This window comes from Periplaneta americana, chromosome 7, assembly GCF_040183065.1.
Source record: "Periplaneta americana isolate PAMFEO1 chromosome 7, P.americana_PAMFEO1_priV1, whole genome shotgun sequence".
NCBI lineage: Eukaryota > Metazoa > Arthropoda > Insecta > Blattodea > Blattidae > Periplaneta > Periplaneta americana.
In genome coordinates this window covers 33,877,521-33,890,769 of record NC_091123.1, presented here as the reverse complement: position 1 = coordinate 33,890,769, position 13,249 = coordinate 33,877,521, and the positions used below count along the sequence as shown (strand labels likewise).

The 13,249-nt window shown below is 34.8% G+C and overlaps 1 protein-coding gene across 2 annotated transcripts in view; it reads left to right on the top strand.

The window, feature by feature from the left end:
• The first annotated feature begins 207 nt into the window (after positions 1–207).
• The window catches only part of LOC138703045 (UDP-glycosyltransferase UGT5-like), a 53,186-nt gene continuing 40,144 nt past the window's right edge, over positions 208–13,249 (top strand). The window contains exons 1-2 of one of the 2 annotated variants that reach the window (XM_069830580.1): positions 208–356; positions 6,157–6,339. In XM_069830580.1, coding sequence (XP_069686681.1) covers positions 6,160–6,339 — 180 coding nt within the window. In that variant the 5' untranslated portion in view covers positions 208–356; positions 6,157–6,159. The remainder of the gene's footprint in view (positions 357–6,156; positions 6,340–13,249) is intronic. The other variant, XM_069830581.1, reaches the window with a different exon arrangement.

Genomic DNA, 13,249 nt, shown 5'->3' with positions numbered 1-13,249 from the left:
TGAAATTGAAACACTTTGCCTCATTGTGTAAATTTGTATGTGTTAGATGTTATGTGAGGTTTGGAAGGGGACGGTTGGTGTTTAAAGATATGATAATCCTGTTTATTAGACATGTCAAGTTTTATTGCGGAAGGCCGATTAGATAATGTAAAAACAGGTTTTTTAACAAATTTCCATTCTGCGTACTTGCTTCCTTGGGTGCTTGGGTAAAATAACGGAACATAATGAATTATACAATCAAGCAGCCGTAGTGTACAGACCTCTCATAGTCTCAGTGCAAGGAATATTCAGATTGACGTCGATTTGTTTCGATCGTGAACATCCTCCATAACTGAATTCTTCATCCGAAGGTATTGGTAAGTACGTACTTTAAGTCACTTCGCACGTAAACTTAACAAGAACACCATATTAAGTAATATTAGCTGTTCAATACAACAACGAAACAACTTCTCTACGTGCGCCGCCTCGATTAGTCATAATTTCCTTCGCACGGACCGTTTATGCGCACTAAACCAATATAGGTGGTCATACATAAAATATTTATTTATTTATTTATTTATTTATTTATTTATTTATTTATTTATTTATTTATTTATTTATTTAAACTGGTAGAGATAAGGTCCTCAGGCCTTCTCTTCCCCTCTACCAGGGGATAACAACTACAATATTAAGAATACAATTACAATTATGATTACAATTAATATTGAATTTACAAATACAATAAAAATCAAAGTACTAAAAGATTAACAGACTAATAAAAGCTAGACAGTTCATTATAAATATTAAGAAGAGAGAAAAATTTTTTTATTAACTAAATAAAAATTAAACCTACTCTACACAGTAAGAAAATGCTTAATAAGTTTGCTTTTGAACGCTACTAAATTCCGACAGTCTCTGATGTCACTGGGTAGGGTATTCCACAAGCGCGAAAGCGAGATTGTGTATGATGATGAATACGATGATGTCTTATGTGTTGGTATGGCTAGTATGAGGCTATTTTGCGTGCGTGTGAAGAGATTATGATATGATGACAGGTAACTGAAACGGGAAGCAAGGTAGGTAGGTGTAGAGGTGTGAAGGACTTGGAAAAGGAGAACAAGAGAATGAAAATTTCTACGTTCGTTAAGCCGTAGCCAGTTTAGAGTTTGGAAGGATGAGGGTAATGTGGTCAGCGCGACGGACATCGCAGACGAAGCGAACACAAGAATTATGTATGTATGTGTTCATTCACACTGCAATGGGTATATACCCGGTGGCAGTGGTAACTAATTACACTCAATAATGACAATAATAATCTTATTAATTAAAAGTACAGTTAATAATAATACCAATAATTTATACAAATAATTAATTCTAAATTAAATGAAGCACGATCACTTAAAATAACATTTAAAATAAATCTAATTTGTATCTTAAATCTAAGTTCGAACTAAAACCCACGAGTATGATATGTTCATATCTGCACAAGTACCTTTCCACATTACACTCATTTCGCTGTCAACTCACTCACTGCACTGGAACTACGACACATTTCACTGATTCTATTCTGATTTCACTAACACTTCAAAAACATTTCACTGTTCAAATACTTTGCACTGCCACTATAAACTATAAAGCTTCCCTGACAGGAACACGTTTCACTTACTCAACACACTTCACTGACACAACACACTTCACTGACACAGCATAATTCTTCACTGATACAACACTTCAATAACAAAATATCATTTACATCCTTTACACACTGTGTACAATTACCGTCTATTAGTAAAGCCCTTAAGCCTATTTTTAAACACTTTTTGGTTGTTGGTAAAGCCTATAGTAAGTCTGCAGGTAAAGCATTCCAGTCCCTGATAGTACGATTGAGAAAAGAAAACTTTCCAGTGTCCGTCCTCTGTCTTCTTTCCCTCAATTTATATGAGTGGTCGTTCCTTGAAGAGTAATTTGGCGGTTGCAAAATATTTTTTATTTCTCTCCAGGCAGGCTCACCTCTGTATGTTTTGAACAGTGCGCATAATCGAATTCGCGTTCTCCTGTCCTTGAGTGTGTCCCATTTTAATGGTGAATTTTTCCGACAACACTTGAGAGCCCGTTTTTGATTCTTTTCCAGTGTTTTAATATGTTCTAATCTGTAAGGATCCTAACATGCAGCACCATATTCCATTATTGGACGTACTAGTGAGTTATATGCAATCTCTTTGGATTTATCAGAGCCTTTTCTTAGTATCCTCATCACAAAGTGTAACGCTCTCCATGCTTTTCCCGCTGTGTTCGTAACGTGTTCCCCCCAGCCGAGATCGCTGCTAAATGTTATTCCGAGGTATTTACATTTGTTAACTTCCGGAATGGTTTCACCCCCTAACGTATACGATGCGGCTATTTTATTTCTTTTCCTTGTAAAGCTGATGGCTTTGCTCTTTAGAGAATTTATTTTCATTTTGTTGGCTATTGCCCAATCGTTTATGAACACGTTGTAATCTTTGCGGCTGGTTGACATTGAGATCGGTCAGTAGAGAATCACAATAATCTAAGAAGGGCATTACTAGTGTTTCCACTAGTATTTTCTTGAGTGATAGCGGGAGGAATTTTCGAATGCTCTTTAAGGAATGTAGTATGGAAAGCACTTTTTTGATAATATGGGTTACTTGATAATTCCAGTTTAAATGCGTGTCAAAGTAAACTCCAAGGTTTTTAACACAGAAAGCAAAAGGGATTATTGTGTCGTTTAACTTGACTGGAAGAGCAGGAGTAATGTTGCATAATAGACGTTGATGTGTCACTAGGATTGCTTGTGATTTTCTTGCATTGAGAATCAAACCAAACTTTCTGGCCCATGCAGATATAGATTCAAGGTCCTCGTTAAGAGTGTGTATTGCGTCATTGAGTGAGTCAGGGGTTGTATGGATATAGATTTGTAAGTCGTCTGCGTAAAGGTGGTTCTTACAGTGCAGTAGAGTCGAGGGGATGTCATTTACGCAAATAGTGAATAGTAGTGGTGATGGAACAGAAGAAATATGATGAGCGTCCAAAAAGCAAGTTTCCCTGGGGCCGCTTAGAGAAAGGAGATACAATTTTATGGAAAGATTTATTGGAATAGATACAGGAACTGTTGAGCTATTTTATTTCGGCGGGCAACAGATCTTCTGCAGGAGTTACGATAGAAGGTGTTTCAACATTCACCCTACAGCCCGGACCTCGCTCCCAGCGATTACTATGTTTCTTACACCTCAAGAAAATCCTGTCCGGTTAGCATTTTCAGTGACGGAGAGGTGCAGACGGCTGTCACACACTGGTTCCGATCCCAGGCGGCTGACTTCTACGACATAGGAATACAAAAGTTGATCCCACGGTATGACAGATGTCTCAATTTCGTTGAGGAATATGTTGAAAAATAGCTCAACAGTTGCTGTATCCGTTCCTATAAATGTTTTCGTGAAATTGTATTTTCTTTCTCTAATCGGCCCCAGGGAAACTTACTTTTTAGACACGCTTCGTATTAAGCCAGAATGATAATGTACTACTGTTCCTAAACAATGGTTAATTTTTAAAATAAATCAAATATAACCTAGTTATTACCACTCACTATTTACATCGTAACTTTATACTTCTTCAGTACACGAAAAAAATAAAATGCTGTAAAAATTTATTTAGAAATTTAGTTAGGAAATAGATGTTTTCAGTAGTCGTAATACTGAAAAAGCCACCGGCGTAGCTCAGACGGCGAAGCAATTGTCTGCAGATCCAGAGTTGCGCTCGGGCGTGGGTTCGATCCCCGCTTGGGTTGATTACCTGATTGGGGTTTTCCGAGGTTATTAAATTAAAAAAAACTGACCGGCCAAAAAAATACGTATGTAACTTATGTATGTATGTACGTACGTATGTATGTATGTATGTATGTATGTATGTATGTATGTATGTATGTATGTATGTATGTATGTATTAATATTAAATAAAATACACTACAATGTTGAAGAAAGTAAATATTGTATTATTTTTACGTACTTTACTTTGAGTACAGACGTTTTACACAATCATTGGGATTTTCTTAAATTCTCTGTCCCTTTTTAAGTAGGCTACAGTAGTGGCAAAAAAAAAACCGGACCGACCCTCGTAGCTGATTTCAGAGCCTTGTTCACTCCAAAGCACGATAGACTGGTAACTAAGACTTTCGTGGTTCGAATCCTGCCTGGGAAGGAAACTTTTTTTTTTGTTCCTTATTCAAATTTATTCCCAATACTTTTCGATTGCTGGTAAAATTAATATTTTGGAAATAATACGTTAATTAAGTAGTAAAATATCGCTGCAATCATTACCACTGATGATAGGAAAATTTCCAGAAAGACGGAGTTGAATCGTAATGGACGTATGACGTTCCTGACATATTTTGACTTGAGACCTTTTATACACGTATGTTCCCTCGCATTACTTCATTTCCCAAAAGAAAAGTCATTTTGATTATTTAATTGATGCCAGTAAACCATCATCTTCTAGAGGATTACAACAAGCTATTATCAGTAGATATAGGAAGTTCGTACCAAAACACAGATTTCAAGTTGTGTACAGCCACGCATATAGACCATCTCACTAGTTGTCTGCTGTGTATACTACACTCGGTTCACATAAACAACTCACAGTATATCCGCAACTGTGGATGGATGACTTTTCTAACTACATTACAGCAATATACATAGTTAGGAAGCAGTTTCATTACGAGCTAACGTTCGCAGAGGATTTATGCAGTTTAGTGAGCGGTTTTTAACATGGCAGAATTTAAATATTCCAATCACACGAAGTGGAATGAAAAATTCAAGATTTACTGGTAATCATACAAGCCTATCAGCAAATGGAGATATATATTACGTGGAAATTATGTACTGTGTATACACAATGTAAAGAATGAATATTATTTCAGGGACACTGTGCTAAGAAATATTTATAGGAAATATATATATATTTTTTTGCATGGGGGATAAAACAATCAACAGAAACATTCTACTTCAAAATTTGACTCAAAATAGATTTTTCCCCCTTGATCTATGCATGATGTTGGTATGTTTCAATATCCTTTCAAACAATTGCTTGCAGTAGTCTTTGGTGCAATCCAGAAATATAGAAATGTCTGACGCCGCGAGTTCAAATACGTATACCAATCCGCCGAAGTTCCAATACTGTTCTCCAACCAGGAGATCAACCGGGAAAGGAATGTGCTTACTATTGCGTCATCTATTGGAGCGAAGTAAATAGATAATATTATCGTTATAACGTCAGTTTAAAAACCATGCGCTCTCCTGCATATGTTATTTCCTGTATGGAGGGATTAAAAGACCAGGAGATTAACAATGATCTAATTTTGTAACTAGGGTAGTATAAATATGTGTGTATGAATGTTATGGTTTGTGCTGTGAGAGCTAGCCAATAGAGATGCGAGTACCCACGTGTGTGACCTCATGACATTATGACTTCAACATTCAGTCACAGCATTACCCCGCTCCGTCTCATTCCGCAGAGACTTTCTCGTGGTTGGAGTACAGTAGATATTAATGCAAAAAGTGAAAAGTGTTCTTGAAATGTATTATGGGTTTAATGTGAAATGCATTATTATATTCACAAAACTGTTGTTCACTTGGTGATACAATAAGGAATACTGTATCATAATTATTTCAGATTTATTCCAGTTACGCCTTGTGACGTAGAACGAATATTTTCAGGGTAAAATATTTTTCTGAACATAGAAAAGTATATTTTGATAAATTAAATGTAAATTATTATTAATTGTAACAAGGCTAGATACATATTATTACGTATCTTGATTGTTATTCCTACATGTATGGGTAAATTATTTTATACTGGAAATGAGAAAGAATGTAATCGTCAATTATTTTTTTTTTTTTACACAATGTTAATTGTTCATTTTATTTCTGATTCTAAACCCATGGATCATTGACACAAAAATAAGTTTGGTTACCACCCGACTATACATGTTTGTTTTGCTGCTTTGTTGACGTTGAGAGCTGAGTCACTACAGTTCATTCGGTAGATATGTAGTCCAAGCTCACACAACTTAATAGTTTTGGTACGAACTTCTTACCTCTGATTATCAGTTCCAATCATAAGCAAAATTACAGTCAGTTTTAAACTTTTCTCTACTGTTTACAGGTTATGGACTATCTCACTGTGTTGTTATTCCTACTGTATGCTGTATGCTGCAGCACAGGAGCGAGGATATTGGGAATCTTTCCAGTGCCATCAATAAGTCATCAGTTGCCTTTCCAGACTATCATGAAAGCACTTGCTGCAAGAGGACACCAAGTAACAGTCATCACTACTGACCCTCTCAAGGTCTCTTCTTCTTCTTCTTCTTTTGTCAACTGTCCGAAGACAGGTCTGAACCTCACAAGTGATACCAAGAAGGCATCACTTATGAAGCAACTAGGTCAGGAGATAATGGGGTAGGGTGACCAGTTCCTTTCCCTCTCCATTGCATACATCGCCAACTAGCTACATATTATACTAGTCAGACTTCAGAAGCATACAAGCAATTATTCTTCCTCTGACACAAATCGTCAAGTGAAATGTACTGCCTGATAACAGATGTACTCAAGGTTTCTGGACACAGTAATTATATATTCTATAGACATACATGCCATGTTGCGAAGTTTATATTCCATGAACTTCCTACATTCACACAAAACAGAATTTTTATATAAAGGTAGGTACCTGTATGTTGAGAAGCAGTGCAGCTTTCTAGCACAAAATTGTAATTCGTAACACAAAGTTAAATTTACTACAATGGGCGAATAAGAGATCATATTTACATATGAAAAGAAAATTCCTAGCCTTTTAATAAAGGCCTAGGGTGCTATTCATAGACATTTCGCTAGCCCGGGCCACGAGCGTGCTAAATAGGATTCATATCATATCATATCGCTGACACTGGTTTATGAATACGAAAAACGTTAATTCGCTGATCATCCACCGAAAGCCCGCGCTAAGAATGTCTATGAATACGGCCCCTAGTAATTAAATTAAGACTGAGGAACGGATAATTATACACTGAAAGGTAGAGATGATGTTTCAAATAAGCGACTTGATTGTTTATACATATACAACAGTTGCCAAAGTAGATAAAACTTCAGTCAAGTATAAATAACTATGCCGATTAAAGCCTACTTGACGTTCGGGACTTCGGGAGTGATCAATCTCGACGTCTCGAAACACTCACAAGCAGTATTTACGTCAACGACGCGACGTATACCACACTGTCGTGCGAGTTTTCGGTTTTGCGGGCACTGACAGTCTTGCTTCCTCGATCGTTGTTCATCTCTAGTAACGACCCCCCAAGGATGCAACCATCTACTTAATATAGGTTTTCAATGCGAGCTGGAAAGAAAATTTCGGAGAGCAAAGAAATCATATACAAGCTATGAAGTGGTACTCCTTGGCACTAGACGAAAGTACAGAAAATTTTATGTCTGAAATACTCTTCTATCCTTCGAATTACAATTTTATATTGTTAAAAAAAAATACACATCCATGGCTTGCAAAATCTTGTAATTTTGGAGGGATAATTTTTGCTTTAATTGTTTTACCGTGTAAAGTATTGTTTACCCATTCAAAAGTAAATATGTCATCTATCTGACCACTCCAGGAATCCACTAGTAGTAGAGTGTCTTTCTTAACAACCGGGAGAAATACATCACTTAACCATCTTCTCACGTGAATTTTTGTCAGTTTACCGGAACTGCTTGCAACGACCATGACATTAAATGTCTAATAATTGTCCACACGTTGTTTTACTTTAGGTCCAAATTCCCCTTTGAGTTCTTGAAAGCATAGCATGTACAGTCATGTACATGTTTCATCAAATTTATAACAATGTGTTATTGAATTTCATACGTAAAAACCGAAATATATTTTACTTATATTCACATAATGTAAAACCAAAAGTTGAGATAACATTGGCAAAAGCTAAATGTACCACAACTGTAGCATATACTCATAGTATCAACTTGGGTCCAAGGATTTATACCAAGATAGCAGCTAAATTCCCAAACATACAAATTGCTATTTATTCTTATTTTAAGAAATCAATTTAAAAATTCCTGGTTAGAGGGATAATTTAAAGTTCAATATCTGATATCTGGTTTTGTTTTCTTATTTTTTTTCATTTTGCTTTTAACTTTCATTCTATTATTTAATAAAATGTCGTAACATTTTGTGGAATGTTCCCTGTGCACCAATATGTAACTTACTCCTTCTGGGGTGCTAGAGTTTTTTTATATGGAAAAGCAATATATATATTTGTTCTCGCAATAAAGTATTATTATTATTATTACTATTATTATTACTATTATTATTATTATTACTACTATTATTATTATTATTACTACTATTACTATTATTATTACTATTATTATTATTATTATTATTATTATTATTATTATTATTATTATTACTATTAGACTCAAAACGTAAGGTAGTACGAACGCTACAGATCTCATATTTGACTAAAATCTCTATTACCATTTTTTATGACCGAGCCCCTCAAATATGAACTCACAATTTTGAAAACACTGTCGCATGCAGCCCTTTTAGTGACGTCAATCTAAAATATAGTTTTCAAAATATAATTTCAAAACTATTAGCCCTATAGATGATATTGTAGATGTGTTTATTGAGTTTAAAACTCATAAATTTTGGATGAAAATTGTAGATTTTGTAATTCGCATTGCAACAATTGCCCAGTGCATTGTAAATAGGCCTACATTGATTTCATACGTGTTAATGAAAAGAAGTTTTTAAAACGCAGAAACTAAAAGAAGTTGCTGAAGTTATTTTCAAAATCTTGTGTAGTGATGCTAACTTTGTTAACGATGTAAGCCCTTCTCAAATCAAAATGCCAAAATAAATAACTTGATTGTTGGTTTCTTTCTCCACCAAGTAATCAATACAAAGTGAGCAATTTAACTTTTAGGATATCTTGAAAGAGGCATAAGCTGATATCTTCAGAAGGCTGAAAGTATCAGCTTCAAAGTTAAAGTAAATGATCACAATCTTGGATAACTTTAAAAAGAGGAGCTACCAGCACATCTACCATCTCGTTCCTTTCTGGTTTCTGCTGTTTCAAATTTTTCTGAAAACCATTTTAGAAATCTATACTTGTCTGATTTTATGCTTACACTTAAAAGAAAAACTAAGCATAATTTGTAAATAATAATAACAGACAGTCATCAAATTAGATCGAATTGCATCAAGCTTTAATATGAAAATATCGACCAATATAACAAAAGCGATGGCATTTATTGGATCTGATTTTATGCTTAGTCTTAAAAGAAAAACTTAGCATAAGTTGTAAATAATAACAGGCAGTCTTCAAATTAGATCGAATTGCATCAAGTTTTAATATGAAAATATCGACCAATAAAACAAAAGAGATGGCATTTATTGGATCTCAACCAATAAGAGTGAAATTGGTTATAGAGAAGAAAATAATAGAACAAATCAACACTTTTACATACTTAGGTTGTTCAATAACATATGGCAAAAAAATGTGAAATCGAGGAAAAATTAAATAAATTGAATTATTTCTGTGGAACAATACGTAGAACACTGGGAGAGGAAGTGAGAAAGGAAATATTAATCAAATATTAAAGTAATGGAAATTCCGTGCATCGACCACGACATTAAATATCTTATAATTGTCTACACGTTGTTTTACTTTAGGCCCAAATTCCCCTTTGAGTTCTTGAAAGCATAGCATGTACAGTCATGTTCCTAGTCTTCCAGCTGCATACCTATGGATTTGAACGGTTTACGAATGAGTGAAAGATGTCATGGATTGCACTACTACTGCATTAATGTAAGCTAAGAGAAAACAAATTGACTACTGGGTGTTCAATTCAAAGTGTGTCATGACGTCACTGTTGTTGGGTCACCGATTTGAAGCGAGTTTCAGCTTATATGTTAGAGAAGTTGCCTATTATTTAAGGCGTTCTTCAATCTGAACTTGAGAACGTGTACGGTATAACTTGAATGTCGTAGCGACAGATGGCGGTCTGTACGGTCTGTGTGCTACCATAACCTCTTTCGAACTGTGTTTTGCGCCGGCAAGTCGTACGCAGGGTATTTGTTATCATCATTTGCGTATGGTAACATTCCACAACACAAATCAAATGCTCCGTGCCCATGTTGACCGTCGAAGTTAATGTCAACAAATACGTAAGTAATCGTCTTAACCCTCTCCCCATATCCCGACAGTACGTATTTCCAAACAGTTCACATTCCTGCCACTACCGGCGTTACCGTACGTATCGGTACGTACTCTTCAGAATGAACGCCGTACTTGCTAGGCAACTTCTCTGCCTCATAGGTTATACACCTCTGCGGAAGTGTAGGAAGATTGAATTCTCTAGGCTCATCAGCTAGCTACATGACGGCATACAGCGAGCCATGACACATTTTGAACTGAACATCCAGTAGAGCATTAATGTGAGAGCTGTGATACGGTGTCGCGGAGCTATGGAATCCGAGTGCGCGCAAGAAGCGGTACAAGTACCAACGATTTTCAAGTCAATATAGTTCGTAAACGAGGAAAAAGTGAAACGAGTGACTATCACCACGTTTCTTAAAGAACGAAAACTACCTTAAATATGCATTTTCATTACATTCAAGCTACATGACCTGGGATAGTTCCCTTGTTAGTGTTGTGAAGGAACAGAAAGTGGAGTGAGTTTGGACGGCGTTTTCCCTTCATTATGAGCTCTCGACCCCTGCTTTAGAGTATGATTTGACGGATGACATCTTTTCCCAGTGGAACGCGAATAAGGTTCCATAATTTAAAAGGATCTGATTGATTAAATTGTACTTTTTTTGCAAACCAATCTTGTCTAATGCTAATTGATAAATTTTTATTTATTTCTGAATACGATTTACATTTTTCTGTCTTCTTTATATTTATATTTCTGCCATCTGTGACTCAGAGTTCTTTTACGTTGTAAGATTTGTTCTAGTTCTTGATTTTTGTACTTTATGTGTACAGGATAAAGGTAGTGGGTAGCTGTTCTGAAAGCAAATTACCACTGAAAGATAGTAGATGCAATGTCTATATAATTGTTTGTTTTTAGCATTGGGTTTCCGGAAATACTTGTTAAAACTGTTTCATAATTTTGCCAGTCAGTAATGTGCAGTTTCTTAAATGTTTGTGTGAATGCTTCATTTGGACTGAGGATTAAAATAACTGGCGTATGATCGTAATTTAAATAATTCATATAAAACAACATCTAAGACATCGGGATGTAATCTGCCGTAGTATGGATGTTATATAAGTTACAAGCGAGGTAAAAATCTGTATACTCCTGCCATCTGTTGAGATGTTGAAAAGCTTACTACTGCATTGCTCTTAGAACTGTTGTATTCAGAATTTCAAGCATTTGACTGCCACCAAATTTATAACAATGTGTTATTGAATTTCGTACGTAAAAACCGAAATATATTTAATTTATATTCACACAATATAAAACCAAAAGCTCATATAACACACTTGTTAAAATTGTTTCATAATTTTGCCAGTCAGTAATGTGCAGTTTCTTAAATGTTTGTGTGAATGCTTCATTTGGACTGAGGATTAAAATAACTGGCGTATGATCGTAATTTAAATAATTCATATAAAACAACATCTAAGACATCGGGATGTAATCTGCTGTAGTATGGATGTTGTGTAAGTTACAGGCGAGATAAAAATCTGTATACTCCTGCCATCTATTGAGATGTTGAAAAGCTTACTACTGCATTGCTCTTAGAACTGCTGTATTCAGAATTTCAAGCATTTGACTGCCATCAAATTTATAACAATGTGTTATTGAATTTCGTACGTAAAAACCGAAATATATTTATTTTATATTCACACAAATATAAAACCGAAAGCTCAGATAACACACTTGTTAAAATTGTTTCATAATTTTGCCAGTCAGTAACGTGCAGTTTCTTATATGTTTGTATGAATGCTTCATTTGGACTGAGGATTAAAATAACTGGCGTATGATCGTAATTTAAATAATTCATATAAAACAACATCTAAGACATCGGGATGTAATCTGCTGTAGTGTGGATGCTATGTAAGTTACAAGCGAAGTAAAATCTGTATACTCCTGCCATCTGTTGAGATGTTGAAAAGTTTACTACTGCATTGCTCTTAGAACTGTTGTATTCAGAATTTCAAGCACTTGACTTCCATCAAATTTATAACAATGTGTTATTAAATTTCGTACGTAAAAACCGAAATATATTTAATTTATATTCACACAAATATAAAACCAAAAGCTCAGATAACATACTTGTTAAAATTGTTTCATAATTTTGCCACTCAGTATGTGCAGTTTCTTAAATGTTTGTATGAATGCTTCATTTGGACTGAGGATTAAAATAACTGGCGTATGATCGTAATTTAAATAATTCATATAAAACAACATCTAAGACATCGGGATGTAATCTGCTGTAGTATGGATGTTATGTAAGTTACAAGCGAGGGAAAAATCTGTATACTCCTGCCATCTGTTGAGATGTTGAAAAGCTTACTACTGCATTGCTCTTAGAGCTGTTGTATTCGGAATTTCAAGCACTTGACTTCCATCAAATTTATAACAATGTGTTATTAAATTTCGTACGTAAAAACCGAAATATATTTAATTTATAATCACACAAATATAAAACCAAAAGCTCAGATAACATACTTGTTAAAATTGTTTCATAATTTTGCCACTCAGTATGTGCAGTTTCTTAAATGTTTGTATGAATGCTTCATTTGGACTGAGGATTAAAATAACTGGCGTATGATCGTAATTTAAATAATTCATATAAAACAACATCTAAGACATCGGGATGTAATCTGCCGTAGTATGGATGCTATGTAAGTTACAAGCGAAGTAAAATCTGTATACTCCTGCCATCTGTTGAGATGTTGAAAAGGTTACTACTGCATTGCTCTTAGAGCTGTTGTATTCAGAATTTCAAGCATTTGACTTCCATCAAATTAATAACAATGTGTTATTGAATTTCGTACGTAAAAACCGAAATATATTTAATTTATATTCACACAAATATAAAGCCAAAAGCTCAGATAACATACTTATTAAAATTGTTTCATAATTTTGCCACTCAGTATGTGCAGTTTCTTAAATGTTTGTGTGAATGCATCATTTGGACTGAGGATGAAAATAACTGGCGTATGATCGTAATTTAAATAATTCATATA